The following is an 18130-nucleotide window of genomic DNA, read 5'->3' as shown; positions in this document are numbered from 1 at the left end:
CCCGGTTACATCCTGGGTATGACGTGCTATGGTATGGAATACCTCTTTGGCTAGCCTGGGTCAGGTGTCCTGTCTCTCCCTCCTCCTGGCCTCCCCTCCTCCCTGGCAGAGCATGAGGTTCAGAAAAAGGCCTTGAACAAACCAAACATTTGAGCAGTAACTCAAAACATACTTGCTATCAGCAACCATTCTCAGCCCGAAAGTCAAAACACAGCACTGCACCAGCTACCAAGAAGGAGAAAAATGACTGCTACTGCTCAAACCAGGACATAGCTAAATCAATAGTTGCAAAATTGCTGGCTTTCCTTCAAACCTATCATGTCAACAAGTAAATGCTCAAATCCCGGAATATTCATTGGAGTTATGACACTTTTTATTTAACCTCAACAAAGGTTGTTCTGTGTTGTGTAACTAACCATCCTTGCTCAACCTGAACAAAAGTCACTTAGGGGGCTTGATATTTTTTGCAGAGTCCTACACTATGGTACTTCTATATTATGATTTGTTTTTGTTCTGATTATGCAGTAGCTGGCTAAATGACCGGAAAGGAGCAGGTAGTCCCACAGCTCCTTCAAAGTGGCTTGCTTTATAGTTCCTGCATTTTAAATATTTTGAATTTTCTTTTAAAATAGGAAGGTGAGTAGTTCACTACAGACCTTTTTAATTACTCTCCATTTAGTCAGCATGTAGATCCAGCTGCTCTGTTTCATCCCTGAGGAGCAGCTTATTCCCATTTTCCGATCTCTGTTCCCTCACTTATTGAGGCCAGCTGTTGCTCCTGTTGCTTTTGTAGTAAAATATAATTATCCAAATGTGACCCAGTGGTATCATGGCCTCAGTGAATAAACAAAAAACATGAAACTTGTGCTGACCTATGGCAGTAAAAGTAGCTTGCTGTCAGAACTGAGAACTCAATCGTTTCTCCTGCACATTGGTGATGAGCAGGAACTTAAATTAAAATTGTCACGTGTAAAATACTCGTTGGTGGATATCCTCAGACATTCTTTTTTTTCCTAAAAATAGAAATAAGGTTTGATTTTTTTTTTTTTCCCTCTTGTGTAAGATTTGAAAAGATCTCTCATGGAGAAGTAATTCACATAATTCAGTGAGGAATATCCTGAAATACAGGAATATTTAAACTGTAATGAAATAACAAGATAAGCCTAAATTTTACTTTTTGAATAGACTTTCATGTGGAAGTAGAGGTAATGTGTATTTTTTATTTTACTTGTTTCTGATGCATTTTTTAATAGCAAAATCACAAATGACGTTTAGGTCCATCAGTTACCAAAGAGCTTTTTTCCAGCCCCTCCCCCCCTTAATGAATTTTATTTTATGCAAATTATCAGATGTATTTATTAGCTGCCTGTATAGTGATTTTTAAAATCCAGTTATTGAGAACAAATCAATTAGTTTCCTAATTATTTATTAGGAAAAAATTTGGGATGTTTCATTCAAAAAATCAGATTCATTTCTTCCCATTGGAGGATAGAATGATGCTTCCATCTCATTTTTTGGATATCTTATCCAAAAGGTAATAAGATAAGATGCCATATGTTTGGATAAGATATAGGTCATTAAAAAAAAAAAAAGGCACAAGCAAGGAAACAATAAACCCAACCCCAACAGAAAATCCCACAGTTTTGAAGGTTTGCCCCCCTCCCCCCCAAATACTTCCCTACATGACTTCCCTTCATGTCTAGTCATTTATAATGCTGAGAAGAAACATTCAAAAAGATGTTTTTATTCAGATTTTGGCAAAAATTCTGGAAGGCATGTCAAATTGCTAAAGTAAATATCAAAATTATATTGAATGTGAGCAGCATTTAGGCAACTAATTCCCTCAGGCTCCTTAGGAAGCCTCAATAATGTATTTGCATCTCCTCCTTTGGGGCTGGCTTATTTTTCTTCTCTTGTTCACTATACAAATGCTAATTAATACCTTTGGAAAGGTTGTGAGCATAAAAGTGTTTTCTGTGGATGACAGGATGATGTGTCTTTGGCCGTGCTGTGTGAGAGAGGAAACGGTGATTGAAAGCGTACGTGAGAAGAGAGCTCTGCCAGTGGTAAACAGGCTGTGCTTCCCCGGCCCAGCCCAGAGTTCTCAGCTGGCGTGCTTGGTCTCAGCATGCCTTATCGTCTTTGCATATAATTCTAAAAGCCAAAGATTTGTTTTCCCACACTTTGATGCAATTATTTTTTATTTATTTATTTAATAATTTATTTATTTTTGAAGTAGAACAAAATCTGCTTGCAGTTAAAGCTTTTTACTTTATTTACTCTGAATATGGCTTACTGCTTACAAGATATTACAGTAAAAGTTTTCAAATGTGATGAAATACAGACCAGGCGTGTGCACTTTGTGCCTTGCCTCAGCAGCACACACAGTGCTGGGGCGCACACAGGTAAATACAGCTGTGTATGCTTTGACAAGGCACAGAACCAGATCTAGTGTACACTCAATACCTGTTACCAGATTAGACATTCAAAGAAAAATGGAGAAAATACTAATTTTGTGTCTTTTGTAATGTATAGTGGTGTATGTGTGCTAAAGTGCTATTGTCTTGATGCAGTCCTGATTGCCCACAGGACTGTATGATTTTCCCCTTGTTTTTAAATAGTACAAGTGAATTCATAGCAAAAGAGGCAGGTGAAACACCAATGGCTTCAGAGTTTGTGGTATACTAATGCAATGCTGAAATGATCTTAAAAAAACGTAGAAAATTTTGAAGCTGATGGTATACTTGTTATCTTGATCTATGTTGGCATGCTATGAAGACAGAGACAAGAGAAGGTTTGAGCTCAACTTGCAGTGAGCAACGACAGCTTTTGAATTCCCAACAAATCAGTATTTAGAAAGTACCTTGGCAAAGTTGAAGTTCATGAAGTTCGGGAAGTTTGGATTGCTGTGCTGCCGCTGGGAAGTGCAGCATAGCTGGCAGCAAGGAACCTGCCGACCAGCTCAGCACAGGACCGATGGGCGGGGAGGGGAGCAGGGTGTGCACAACAGCCCCTGGCTGCCGGGGCGGCTGCAGGTATCAGGTAGCACAAGAAGGCAGCAGTGTTTCTGTAACGCAGCACGGCACACACTGAAGTTGCTAGATAAACAGTGTACAATTTACAGTCACCAATAATGCCAATTTTTACTTATGTTTCAGAACATGGGAACCTGAAACACGAGGTAAGGATTTTTTTTTTTCCTTTGCATATAATGTTCATTTTGTCGGTGACATAAGAACTCATTTATGTTATGCACACGCTTTTGGAGCAGCTATGTTTTTCTTTTGTGTTCAACAACAGATTTCTTTAGGGTGGTGGCAAATAGAAATTCTCTAAAACCCAGTGGATTCATAATTAAATATAAATGTATTCTGTTCAAAGTGCAAGTCAATTTTCAGTTGGTATGTTTTAGTGCTCTTAGCACTGGCAGGGGTAGAGATTAGTTGTTTTTTAAAGTTACAGGTAAAAAAAACATACAGTGGTGTCTAGATCCCTACTGTTCCTAGACCAAATCTGGTAGTAGAATAGTCTCTCATTTTCCTTTTTAAATACTAGTGGGTCCTGCTGGAATACTAGTGTACCAATCTTTGCCATGTCAGACTGCGGGGTGATGGAAGATCAGCAGGGCAGTGTTTACCTCTTCATCTAAAAAGACTAAAGTTATTTTAGAGCTATCCAGTCAGTGATTATGGAGTTTCTATAATCTGGAGAGAATAGTTAAATGGGCACTGTACAGAGAAGCCACCTTAGTGCACATAGTGTACTTTACAGTCAAGCCAAAAAGGCTGTAAGCTACCCTGGGATGTTTTCTACTGTGGTGCCTTTCCACTGTAGTACAGAAGGGCATGGCAGCTGGGTTTCGTCTGCCACCTCTGATAAAGGAGAGGCTGCACTTCACATGTAACATATGATAGTTTTCAGTGTCTATTTTAGATCAGAAGTTTATGGTAATAAGTTGCTTAAACTGCTTAAATGACATGCTGCTTATGAACAACTTATGAGTGTGTATGTTACTTTTCTCCATAAGCGTGTCTGTATTTGATGGTATCACTAAAACAGGTGATGGAATCGGGAGGATGTTATTGCTGACATTGACTGGTGCAGGGGGATTCATGGGCAGGGCTTGACCACATTTGTGCTTAGTGATGCTTGAGCTGTTTTGGTGTCACTGTGACCCCTGGCGCCCTCTGGCAAGCTCCCTGGCCACAGGCCTTCAGGGGAAGGGTGAGGTGGCTCAGGAGGAGCTCTGTGGTCAACAGAGGGCTGCACTGGCACCACAGACCGTGCCTGAGGCGCTGCTGCCTGCCTGCTCTCCTCATGGCTCCCTCAGCTGTGTGTCCTACCTGATGCTGCCTGTCCTTTCATACTTGTGCCTAGAAATACCTGCTGTTTTAGAGTGCTTAGGACACTCCAAAATACGAAAGCGCCAGCTTAACTCTTAGCAGTACTGCAGCTGATGGGCAGAGCTGGGACCCATGAACAGATTGCTTACTTGGTCTTGTGGAAGAGGTTGCCAGACCCACTAAAGCTAACTGTGGTGAACATACTGTGGCTGGAAGAAGATAATATGTTTACTGTTTGTATTTAATCTATCTTCCTCCTTGGCTCCTCACCCACAGGCTTGATTTGTAAATTTTGTTTGTGAGGAAAAAATGGCTTCCTTTCCTGACCTATTGATTTGCAATTGACTATTGAGTTGATCTAAAACATCAGGATTGCTTCCATTTTTGCCAAGGCTCTTATATAAATGTCTGCTTTAATTCTCTCTGTGCAGAAGGAAACCTGAGCATAGATTTGGATCTATATCTAGTTTTCATACCAGTAATGAAATTAAATCTGCTGGTACTGCGGTAACATTTGAGGGTATTTAGCATGTTTCATACAGTGGGAGAATTATTTCTATCTGGTCCTTTGGTGTATATGATGTTGTTTATGTTATCACAGGATTATTACACTATTTTTTTTCATTTCAATTAAACATTTTTGTGTCTTAATGAGTGCTTTTCCTATGCCTGCCCCTTTCCCACTCCTATGCAATTCTGTGGTTACTCACTGCTCTACACCAATCCTTATCAGCAACACAGCCTACATATAAAATTAAATATCTAGGATACAAATGAGCCTTTTGTTTTTATTCACTAATATTACCTGTATGATAGTGGCAGTTTTAAATTTTTCTTCTTTCCATTGCAGATGAAAAAAGTTGCATCCTTTCTTAAATTAGGATTGCAGGGTACAGAGAGAGTGTGTCCAGAGGCTCAGGAGTTTGAAAGCTCTTTTTGTACCAAGCTTTTGATTTTGCCAGCTTGCTACAGGGTTTGGTTGTGCCTCAGGTTACTGCTTTCTGTTTTGCCTCAGTGTGTGTCCTGCACACTTATATCAACCTGTATCAACTGCAAGTAAATCAGAGCAACCTAATTGTTCCCTTTGTTATGCAACATGCTTTTCTCTGCATGGCTTGATTAAAAAAAAAATAAATGCATGAATCTTCATGCAAGCTACCAGTTAAAACAAGTTTGCAAAAGCAGATCAGTAGTTCACAGAGATGTGTTATTTCACATTTAAATTTTCAGGGATCCATACTAAGTGGCTTGGAGTCTATAATACATTAAAAAAGTAAGTCTCAGTCTTGTAGGAGAGTTTCTGATTTCACACAGTTTTGGTTCATCTGAACGAGTTACTAAATGTATTTTAGTACCTGTCCAGGAAACAAGAAAATTAAGAATGCCATAGGAAGTTTTAGCTACCTAAAGTACAAAGTTAGGAATAGTGAAAGTTTTGACCTTATCAAAGCAGCTTACATTGCTTTAATACTTAAGTGTTTGCGGACATTATCTGGGGCAGATAGTGCCAAGCTGTGTATTCTTCTCTATCCTATCCATAAATAATGAAAAATAATTTCGTTCTTGATATCAAAAGACGTGAATGTATTAGCAGACCTTCTACGGACTAAGAGTCATTTGAGTCTAGTGCCAGAAAAAATGGAATATATGAAAAAACTACATTATTAAGAATATTTTTCAAAGGATGATCTTTCTACAAGATAAAGATAATTGTGGAGGTGTTTGGGGGGAAATAAGAAAACCAGCTCTGCCTAGTAGATTGTGGGAATGTCAGGAGTGCAGTGTGTCTACATGAAAACATGTTTATTCATTATCCTTCACTGTGTTTTTGTTCTGCAGAAACGAGCGAATGGAATTAGAAGAAGTTCTAGGCACGTGGACCCAGGTTTGTGTCATGGCTTTTTAGAAGTTAAACATTAAGTAAAAAGAGTAAGAAAGCTTTAATTGACTTTATCGAGTTACATTGTGAATGCTATTGTAATGCGTGAAATGTTGAGAACTGTGTTGCTAAAATTGTGAAGGTCTAAAGCCCCTGTACTGATTGTGATTGCAAAGGTAAGGTCAGCTGTTTGAACTCTTAGTTTTATTTATTCATTTTTTAATCAGTGAACTTGAACAACTGAGCTTTTTTTTTTTTTAAAGAACTAACTGAATGATGAAAAGCAGACAGTTGTTTATAAAGCTTCAGTTCTTATCTGCAACTTTGCAGATATCTTTGCAACTTTGTTGGTACTCTCAATCCTCTTAACTGTAGTGGTGTTAAGTGCTTAGCTGTATTGAACACGAGTTGCTCTTCTAAAAGGCTAAAATAAAGCAATTGCAGTTTTAGGTAGAATTTCAAGGTGATATTTTTCTTTTTGTTAGTTTGTAATAGACGCTTTTGTGGAATCATGGCAACAGCAGCCCTTGAGAAAATTAAATGCTTGCTTGCAGGCTGTGTACTCAAGTGGGGGAACATTTTCTCTGGAGACCTATTGTATTTCTGTGTAAAATACTCAAGGGTTTTCAGTGTAACTGTGATGATTTTACTGTAATTTTTTACAGTAATTATATTTCTGTCCTTTGTTTCTCGTACAGTTTAATTACTGAATATTTGTTATGCAGATATGTAGAATAAAATTCACCTGTGGATTATTAAATATTTCTAGATGTGGACACCTGAGAATAGCTGGAGTCAAACATTAAACAGAATGGCAACTCTGTACACCACATTACAGCCTGGCAGAGCTAAGCAGTTTTCAAAAAGTAGGAATGCTGGTTGTACCACTAGCATTGCAGCTTCCTTGGCTCTGTAAGTCTCAATGTTGTAACTAGCTGAAGCAGACCGCACCTTCCTTACTCACCTACCTTCGACATGTTTTGGAACACGTATTGTCATTTAGATCCCTGTAGCAGAAAAAATTACTTCATGGTGCTTCTAAATTGTTCTGTGTGTTGTGGACTGAAGGCATAAAAGAAAAAAGAAAAAAATAAGCACCCTGTAACTCTGAAAATTAATACGGTCAGAGTGGAAAACATCAAGAAAGTCAAATAATGCAGAAAATGATGACAGCAGTCCAAGGGGACTGTTGTGACTTCTTCCCATTCAATGGTATATGTTGCAGTGAAGTGTAATGTCTGCTTGCAAAATAGTTCTTATAGGCCCAGATCTTTAAACATAGCTGTCTCATGTAAACTCCTAAAAGGCTAAGCAACTCAGCTTTGAGAACCATTTGAGTATACTGGCAGTTTTACTTGCTGTTTAAGTCTGATGGAAGTATATATGTGCCTTTATATACAATGATACTTTAAAATTAGGTTTTATTGAAGACTAAGTACCATTCAAATCACCAGAGTGATGTTTAAGATGTTTAAGAGCCATACATAAACAGTGCTTAAAATATGTTTCTGCTCCCTCCCCACCCCATGCATTTACAGTTCTTTGAGGAGGCAGGGTATTCTTACTGAATAAAAGTCTTGGTCCCCATTGTATTTTTGAAAGCCAGTAGAAATACAGAACATGTGTGTTATGTTTAGGTACCTTTATTGGAGATACTTTTGCAGAAGACTGTTTTACAAAATTCCTTCAGACAATTTGAATTTTTGAAATGAGTAAATAATAATAAAAAAGTACATGTTCCATACGTACACTTTGTCAGCTTTCAAATAAAATGAGCTTTTTAATTTACATTTTGTCAGCATATGCATTCTCAATCCTGCTGCAGCTTGGTGGAGATAACTTTTTAAAGACATGAATGTCTTCAGTAAATTTTTGTCATCTCATATGCATATTCTAAGTAACATTGTTCATCAGATTGCGTATTGCCTTGAGAGACCAAAGATGCTATCTAGAGAGCAGCACTTGTAAGAGAACGGTTATTTCAGGCATACATGACTGCTTTGAGTTTTTCAAGAACAGTGGTATATAATTCTCTGGAAATCCTAGCACCATGGTGCTCTTTTTGCTGGAGAGGTAGTCACAGTCAGAGATAACATTCAAATTTTAACTGAGCTATGGGTGTGCTGTTTGCTGTGTGGTTTGTTTTTTTGGTTTTGATTTTGTGGTGTTGTGTTTTGTTTTTAAAAAGAGAATAAGAAGTTTACTGCTCAGATTGGTTTGTCTTTAGGAGGTATAATATGCTGCTGCTACCTTGTTGCATGTTATGGTGCTGAAGCATGGGTACTAGTTTAGGAAAGCAAGTGTTTGCTATGAATCATCAACCAGCACCTACATTGTCCAAATATTGATGGAGTTTGAAATAAGCAATAAATACAGTTATTTTCACGATCTGTGAATCACAGTCTGTGATTTTGGGCTCCCAGTATTTTAGCACAAGCGTTTCAAATTCGTGTTCTGTCTCTTTCTGTTTTTGTCTTTTTTAGTAAAGACTAATGAATGTGGGAGGCATAGCATAGTAAAATTGATGTGCTGTGCTTCTCTTTTTATGCTCATTAGAGCCAAATTCAACTTTTACTGACACAGCTTAAACCTGAATGAAAAAATCATTAAAGTTTGAGAAATACCGTGAGTGGAAGGATGGTTTAAACAAAACAATGTGAGAATACTGGATTAAAATATCTCTTGCTGTCTGCTGGTAAAACTTACTGATGGAGGATCAAATCTAGTTGAAGTACCCTAAAAGTAATAAGTTGTTCATGGCAGTTTCATTTTTTTTCTCTTTGAAGTTTGGTTAAAAGTTTTGACATTAATAGTTCCCTCCTCAATATTTGCTTTGTGCTGAATTAGAAGGAAGGGTGGAACAAAAACTGATTAGTGGATGCTGAGGCAGAGAAATTCCTGGGAAATGAAACTGTCCAAAGAAATACATGCAGAAACTGTACAAAAAGAAATGTGTGAAAAGTGTGCAAGAAATCCAAACAATATATGACTGTCTTTTCTGTACGCTGGGCACTGTGACTTCAGCCTGTGGTCCAGTTGTAGAAACCCTCCTGAGTTCATCTGTAAGTTTCAGGGGAGAGAAGTTTACATAACATTTCTTTGGCTTAATCTGGAGATAAAAGTAGTTAAGAGAATGAATCTGTAAATGCTCTTGCAACTGGACAGCCAGGAAAAATTTGGTCCAGAGTTTGCATTTTACTGTAGAACAACAAGATTCTGCTTAAAAGTGTTTGAGAAATGATTAGGTTGGTGTCACTTTTTGCCTAGAATAGGCATATATGGAATGATAATCATAAAACATTTTATTCCTTATGTAAGACATGCCATGAAAATATTTATGCATGTGTTTAATATTAAGGATATGATTTGTACTATTGACTTAAAGGACAAATTCATATGTATATTAATAAGCATAAATTAAGGCTTTGTTTTCTTGAGAAGGATGATGCAATCTGTTAAATTTTATAAGCCTTTAATTTTTTAAATAAAAATAATTTTTATACATTTTAATAAGACTAAAAACTTTCGCAGCTGTATGTTTGCTGTCTACTTATTTGTTTTTAATGGTATGAAGTGTCTAAATGTGATAGATTCACAGCTTAGTGTTTTTAAAACTAGATTTACCTGAAACACTTTTGCTAATATAAATATTGGAACTTTAATCTCATGAAGTATGAAAGTGTATTTCATATCACAAGGATAAACTTGGTCAGAATAGAAAACTAGAAGCCTTATATTCAAGATTCATTGCAGATTAAACTCAAAATGTGATCTGTGAAGAATGTCACTGGGCATGTTCTAACATCGTAACTAGCTGATTTCTTCATAAACATGGATTAAAGCTTAGAAAGCCCTAGTTCTGAATTGAGGGACAAAACCAACAACTCTTTTCCCTTCAAAAAAAGTGAAATATTGACTTTTATGGAGGGGGGGGACACACAACGGATGATACACACAATATTAACAGGTCATATACATAGTATAGTAGCTTGTGCAAAGCTGCTTTGCAGTCTGGGAGTTCAAAGTTCAGATAGGTTTAAAAAGGGGTATTTGTATTTCTGGTTGGTGTCTGGTCCATACTTGGTTTGTGGAGCAACCCTGTGGTAGACTTCATGTAGATTATTTAAAAAAAAATACCTGAAGAGAATAACTGGCTGATGGCCTTGAATATAGCTGTTTAAAAACAATCTGTGCAAGAACACGTACAGCATTGAAGTTACATTTGTTTAATTAGACATAGTGAGAAATGGGCTACTGTGTGCTTCATTATTTTGTTGAAATTGGATTGTGGAATCTTTTAACCAGGTTTTGTCATTGGTATATATATTTGTCTGATATTCAGATGTTTGTATAGTGTGGTAATGACTGCATCTCATCTTCATAGTAAAAAACTGGGGAATAGTAGAATATTGGCAGTTTAAATTTCCTTTTAGCTTAAGGACAAATCTAGTGACTATGAGGTATTTCTACAAATTCTGACACAGTGTGCTCTGTGCTGTGGAAGTCTAATGCTGATTTCCATTTCTGTGCCACTCTTAACAATATGCCTAGCCAAAAGCAAAATCTGTCCCAAATTCAAGTGCTGGGGTATCCCAACCTGCATGTAGTTGTTACAGATAAAACTACTATCTAACTGAGAGTTTGAATTGTGTGTCTCATTTATGAATTCTTCTGACAAGTTGTTGGTAAGTCTTGAGTGACTTTTGTTTGTCTTATTCAGCCCAGTATAGACAATACCCAATTTCAACCTCTGCAAGATGAAGCCTCATGCTGAAAATCCGGTACTCAGGAATTTGTTTCTCCATTTCAGCAATGGGGGGCAGTTACCTGTGAATCTAGCTGCATCTCTGGTGGTCCACTGCTGTCTGTCAATATCATTGTTGAGAACAAGAATTTATCTTGGCTGTAAGCCTCAGAAAAAGCTCTATCAAAAATAAATATCCAGCACTAAGCAAGACCCCTGTACTTAGTTTTCTGATGAGAAGGGAGGAGATGACTGCCGTGACTAATAGAATCTCCTTATTATGATTATCTTCTTCAATATGGTTTAGAACAAAGTAGCATTTTTTCCTTTAGTAGAAGAGTTTCTGTGTATAGAATCAAGAAATATATTGATAAATGCTTTGCTGAGGTGTGCGTTAGTGTTATTTAACTATTTTTCCTGTCGATATAATGTAGGAGTGAATAGCAATCCCTTTTTAATAGTTCTTGTCTTTCCTTTCAGACTGAGTAGAGCAAATTTGTTTCTGCATCTTCCCTCAGCGTTTTGCTCAGAGTCTAGCAGGCTTATTTCTTTAAGTATCTGTGAAAATCTTCTGGGGGAGTTGATGTGACATCATGATCTGAAATATTAAAGTATATATACAACATTCTTTTCAGCTTTAAAAACAGTTTGCGCTGAACATAACCATGGGTTTTAATGGCTGGTCAAAATGGATGTATACATGAAGAAGCAGCTGGCTGAAAATTAAGTCAGGAAAAGCCTAAAGGAATACGGGAAGAAAGAGAAATATTGTACAAAACTTCCTCTAGCAAAGAGTTTGTTTGACAAGGTTGAGGTCTTTCCTCCTGCTTATTGGTATGGGGTAACAGAATAAAGTTCATACAAGTAAAAGTGTCTATCACATCCTGTAACTGACCAGGAGGCCTGGAGACGAGCTGCATGCAGACTACTCAGAATGACATGCTCATTAATGTCCTTCTAATTTAGTTTTTGCAATTTCCTATTACAGATAAAAATACATCCCATGGCTTAAAAAAGGCAGCCTGTATGGTTTAAAAAGAGAGAAATTACAATTTTAGAGACCTGAAGAACTCTAATGCCTACTTATCTTGGAAGTAAATTGTGTCTAATAATGAATAAGCATAAGAATATATATATAGTATTGTGTGTTTTCCCCAGAGGCAATTTTGTAAATTTTGTGGATCGTTAGATTCACTAAGTATCTAGACTTCTCTATATGGTAATATATTAAGTTACAGAACAGAGAATGAGCTTTGATTATACATACATACATATATATATGTATGTATGTATACTTATGCTTAACTTTTGTGTGGGTTTTATTGGATTATGGGTACTTATTCCTTTTCTATGCAGCATCTGAGCACTTTGTTTAAGCTGCATATGAAGTATACAGTGCATGTCTCTAGCAATATCTGTGAACCAGGTGATTTACAGGGAAGAACTGGTTTAACAGGGCAGCTAGGAGCACTCCTGCTGCAAGGAAGACTCCTTAGCAGGATAGAGGCAGTACTGCTTGCTGACATGCTCAGTGTTCTGGAGTTCTTCAGGGACTCAGCAGCTGTAACATGACCAGTTACAGCTGGTTACAAAATGTACAGTATTGATAGATGCATTTTGACATGTTTTACAGCATGTGGCTGGAACGGTGCTGGGGTTTGAGACAAGAGTCAGCGAACTTTTTAGTGGTTCTAAGCATTCTCAGCAGTTAGTGGGCCAGCTTCTTCCAGGTAGACTTCAGCTGCAGTGCATTCAGAGAGACACTGATCGAATTTGTGAGAGCAAATTAGTGTATCTTACATATTTATTAAAAATACATATTATTTTCAGTAATATCTTTTTAATTATTTTATCATTTTTTTTTTTGTTTTTTTTTTATTTTTTTTTTTTTAGTACAGCGCTAATGCCGTGCGCTGGGCTGTTGTTGCTTCCCAAAATACTGAATTCATCTTTGTTGTGTTACAAGAAAGAACATGTCTAATGTTTTGTACCAAGAAATTTTCCACTAATGCATTTCTGGAAGGCAAAGCAGAGTTATGTCTTCCAATGAAGCATTTCAAATGCAGTTTAATGATTTTTATTTGGATTGTTATACTTTAAATTCAAATTATTTTTACATTCCTGTTGGGGAGAGGTATTTTGAAAGGTGCCTGTCCGTTTGGCATCACAGCAGTGAGCTAACATTCAGAGAAGAATGTAGCCTTTAGCTTTTTTTTTTAATTAAACATCAGAAGACCCAAATGCCAAAGGGTGAAATATATTTATTTTGTCAAACTCTTTCATCCTTGTCTGGTTGGATTGCAAGATTAGTTTGTAGTTGAGTAATTTAGGCTCTTTTGTCTTATTGGTGTGTTTTGGGGAGTGTCTTTATATCTTGAGCAACTAATATTTTATTTTTCTCTGAGAGAAACAATGGTGTTTAATACATGCTCTGCATCTATTAGCATAATTTTTAAAGAGAGGTGAGTTAAAAGCCCTACAGTATCTTTTTGTGCATAAAAACATTCTCAGCATGGCCTGTTCTAAACAAAACATCCCTGTTTACAGATAACTATGAGGAAGTTGGCAGGCAGAAAAAAGGAAAAGAGGTACAACTGGACAAAATGAGTGCACAAGTATAATCAATAAAACAAACATACTTTGTTTTGCATTTTACACATACACAATATAGTACACCACTATTAAATATTTTACAAATTATTATAAAAAAGGGAAAAAAAAAGAAAAATGTAGCAACTGAAGCATGGACTCAGTTGTGGTGCAACCAAAATCATTTATTGAGCGAGCTTACAGGCTTTTTATAGATCCCTGCCTAGAGATTAGTAATTGCTAGTATCTGTTAGTTTCTTTTCTGTACTTTTTGCAACATCATAGACTTTTCCCAGCCAATGACATTACTGATCATGGGCCTTTTCAACCAACCACATTATTGTCCACATGCCTTTGCTTGAACAACGTATTTGTACCCAGATGTATAAGCACATTTTTCTGTTACCACTTTCTGCTACATTATTGCTTTCCATTTTCCTTGAACACACTCTTTTTTCCCCCTCAGTCTACATTGAGGACTTTCATTAGCTCCTGGGAAAGTCTTGGGTACAACATCTCATCTTTGTCTTCAGTAACTTCTTTGTTTCAATATCTACAGTTCTAAGAGATTATCTTGGTGTTTTAACTTCAATTCCTCATGACTCCCATGGTTTGCCGCTGATGAGGGCCAGGATGTTCGTGCTCTCATTCAGGTCTGCTGGCATAGCTTCTTGTGCAGCATTCCCTATAGAAAAAGGCATGTACAGTAATCATATAGGCCAAAGTTGCCTTTAGTTACCATAGTATTTTGCTGAAGTTTATTGGGACTTACAGATCTCTTACTCATCTTCAAGAGGAGAATTAATTTACCTATCTGTTTTCATACCTGATTTTAATCTTCAGGGTACTGTCATTCTCAGAAGGTAAACCAAAGATAATAATTCTATGAATGATTAAATATAGTAAAAATGTTACTGAATTTTAACAGTACTCTAAACCATATGGTTTCTTTTTTTTTTTTTTTTTTTTGTGGCTCACTCATTTAACTAAAACAGTATTTGATCACTACTTCAAAGAAATTCTCACACAAAGAATTTGGGAAACATAGGAAAACTGAAAGCAGCCATCCCATGGGAGAAAAAAGACTGCTGAAAATTCACAGAAGAGAATCTCCCAGAACTGTTTCTGCCTGAGGACGGTTTTACAGCTTGGTGAAAGGGGCCAGAGGCACAAGAGCCTGAGAAACTGTGATGCTGCTTTTCAGGAAAGTTTTTAATCTGCTTGCCTTTTTGTGCTTCCCAGAGAAAGGGAATAATGAGTCTGAGTGGGGCTGTAGGCCAAGCTAGTTCAGGATCTCTTCTTCAGCAGTAGCCAATTGAATGGATGCTTAGGGACAGAATATGGGGTAAGATGTTGTGGTACTTCCCCACTATCTTGTGGGTTTTTTTTTCTTGGCTCATTATTTTTTGTCCACGTATTTGTAGTACCATTTTTTGAAGCAATCTAAAATCTTGGCATTCACAACATCGTGTAACTGCTACTTTCATTATTAGTTATGTGTGAATCAAGTACTTCTTTTTGTTTGTTTTAAACCTGCTGCCTACTACCATGACACTTCCTTTTTTTGAACTGAGACAGTGAATAATAAACAAAGAAATAATGAATACTTTCTTTGGTCACTGTCTCTATGCTACTTATGAATTGTCTCTGTCATATCCCCTCCAGTGATCTCTATTCTAGCCTGAAGAGCCATTATTTGAAAGTAGTGGGTTTTTAAAGAAACAATTTTGCACCTTCTACAAAACTTAATCCACCCTTACCCCACTTCAATACTGTTTGAAGGGAACCTTTGCCTCTCATACTGTGAACACTGGGAGGGCCTCATTGTGAGTCCTGTTAAAATTATTTTGCTAATCGTAGAATCATAGAATAGTTAGGGTTGGAAAGGACCTTAAGATCATCTAGTTCCAACCCCCCTTATTAATGCATAATCTTGATTCTTATGTTAATTTTCTACTGTAAAGAATTCAAAACAGTGCCCCCAATTTTCCTTTTAAAATATTTTTAGTCTTTACATTATATTTATCCATGTATTTGCAAATTCTGTTTTTATAGTAGGTTTACCAGCCTAATTTGTACAGATGTCCCATATCTCTGTTGGGACGTCTACTGATTACAGCTGAGTTGCTTTAAAACATTACTTTGAACAATTAACCTCCTATTTCTATGGTACTTAAGCTGTTTTAAGAAATAGGTTGTAGTTCATAATTAAACAACTCAGCAATTTCATATTAGAATTTATTTAGTGTTTAGCCTTTCCAAGAAGTGACAGCATAAAAATTGATCTGATTGATTTTCATCAGAATCAATTCATTCAACCCAGTTGTCTGACCTTTTCATGTTTTATCTGGTGGGAAAAAGGTATTGTAACTTTATAAGGGATTATATAAGAGATGTAACGGATTCAAAGAAAGAACTTGAGTTCAGCCCTCATTGCTGCTCTTGCTGACCTGCAAATAAATAGAAGACGTGTTCAGTCTTGCACTTTTCATAACTTGTATTTCTTAAGCTTTAGTGTGTAACAGGGAATTAAATAGTAACTTGATTATCTGATACCTTGAAATCGTGCTTTCGTTCCACTAACATTAGAAGCTATTATTTAACCAATACGTTTGGAATAAAAGATGTAGGGAGAGGAAAAAGCGTGAGGCACTCTATCTTTTACTTCAAATGATAAAGGAACATGTTTACTCTTCTTTGATATTTTCCTTATTTGGGTTTGACAGCGACAAGTCATGTGAAATATGATGAAGCAGCTAAAGTATGCATGTATGGATCTCAGCTTTCCTCCCAGAATAGCATCCTGGCAGTATCAGCCTTCTTGCAAAGTAGCAATGATCATTTTAGTAACTGGAATTCACTTAATGCCACTACGTCTTCTACAATTGATTTTTTTTTTCTGTTTTTTTCCTTTTTTTTTTTTCCTGTAAGCCTGCTCTGTAATTTTCCCACTCTCCTTTTTTTTTGCTTGACTGTGGGGAGAAGAGAGGATAAACAAGAGTTACAAGGCTTAATGTTGGAGACTTAAATCTCTGCTTTTGTGCATTGTGTGATGGTTTTGTTATTTGCCTGTTTCTGGTGGTATTGATTTAAATCCTGCGCTGTACATGGCTCAGGCATCTGAAAAACATTGAATGATCAAATGAGATCAAAGAGCTGATGCTAGTATTTAAGTGCATAAGGGGTATTCTTTGTCAGGGCAGTATTTCTGGGAGAAACAACCAACTCCAGGTGTTCTGCTGATGTCAGTTTGATCTCTGGTGATTCTTTGATGTAACTAGAAGTTGTTGCCACAAGGTGCTTTTTCCCACCCAGGGGTCCCTTCCCTGCTCTTTCTTTTGAATCTAACAGTCATCCAGTTACAGGGCTAAATATTAGGTTCATTAAGATAATGGAGAACTGGTCAGGGGAGGTGGCCCTGGAGGCGACAATGGGGAAACAAGTGATTTTCTTTTTGACTGGGTTGCTGAATCAGCTCAGTCCTGAGGCTGCACAGTTACTAGGGGTGTGACAGAATACATGCATCTCGGGTTAAACAGAACATCAACCCATATGCTTTATTGCTTTCAGATATGGTTTATAACTTAACAAATTACTCACTGCTTGCTGGAGTAGTATATTATTCACATTCATACTGGAAATGAAAAATAAAAGGAGAACCTTCACTATTGTGAAGATGAATATATAAGGGTTTTCCCTGGGGAAGGGGAAGATAGGAAGAGGTTTTAAGACGAAGCCTGATTGTTATGGTAGGAGTGACAATAGGGCATAGGACTTGATTCCCGTTGTTATTGTCTATGATAATTTACCAATAACTTCTTAGTTTTGCACCAAAGCTCAGGTGATCATGGATGCTTTTATTGTATGTTTTTTCTTTAAAGCAACTTTTTTTTCTGCTTATTATTTAGTTCTTATGTGATCCCCCTTTAAATTAAGGACTTATATGTAATCATAGGAAATTAACCTGTTTAATTTTTAAACAATGAAATTTTTTAAAAAAGGAAAATTAAAATTTTTGTACCAACATTTTTTTTAATTTTTTTGATAAAAAGGACGGGAGTTTCTGGAAAATTTAGTGCATCTGTATGGTACATAATTTTTGCTATGTTAATCCTCTTAGAGAAGAAAGGGTAACTTCTAAATGAAGACAGTGAGATGGGATAATACGTTATGGTCCCTTCCAACCCAAACCATTCTATGATTCTAGAATACACACATTTTTATACTCAGTTTATACTTCAAATGTGATCTGAATATCTGTGTTTATCACCTCATGAGTCTAGGGATACTACAAATGCATGAAGAAATTGAAGGTATTTATGCCTTTTGGATTTCCTACAAATAATTCTCATAGATTGCCAATGCTTCAGATGTGCAAAGTATGCTGTATAAAAACAAGCAAACAAAGAAAAAAAAGTTGCACAACAATATATTTAGGGGTAAACAACTTTACATTGTGGTAACAGTGAAATATGTAGTTATCATTTTTCCTTTTATAACACAAATATTTTGTCATGAAAACAAGTTTTGTTCTCTTTTTCAGGAGACAAAAAGTTATTAATTGTAACATATACA

At 36.6% G+C, this 18130-nt stretch overlaps 1 protein-coding gene across 1 annotated transcript in view; it reads left to right on the top strand.

The window, feature by feature from the left end:
• VAV3 (vav guanine nucleotide exchange factor 3) overlaps positions 1-18130 on the top strand; it is a 158942-nt gene that overhangs the window by 102840 nt on the left and 37972 nt on the right. The window contains exons 18-19 of the mRNA XM_005148083.3: positions 3159-3181; positions 6183-6228. Coding sequence (XP_005148140.2) covers positions 3159-3181; positions 6183-6228 — 69 coding nt within the window. The remainder of the gene's footprint in view (positions 1-3158; positions 3182-6182; positions 6229-18130) is intronic.

This window comes from Melopsittacus undulatus, chromosome 6 (genome assembly GCF_012275295.1).
Source record: "Melopsittacus undulatus isolate bMelUnd1 chromosome 6, bMelUnd1.mat.Z, whole genome shotgun sequence".
NCBI classification, from domain to species: Eukaryota; Metazoa; Chordata; class Aves; order Psittaciformes; family Psittaculidae; genus Melopsittacus; species Melopsittacus undulatus.
The sequence above is the reverse complement of the archived record's forward strand: the minus strand, read 5'-3'. Positions and strand labels throughout refer to the sequence as shown.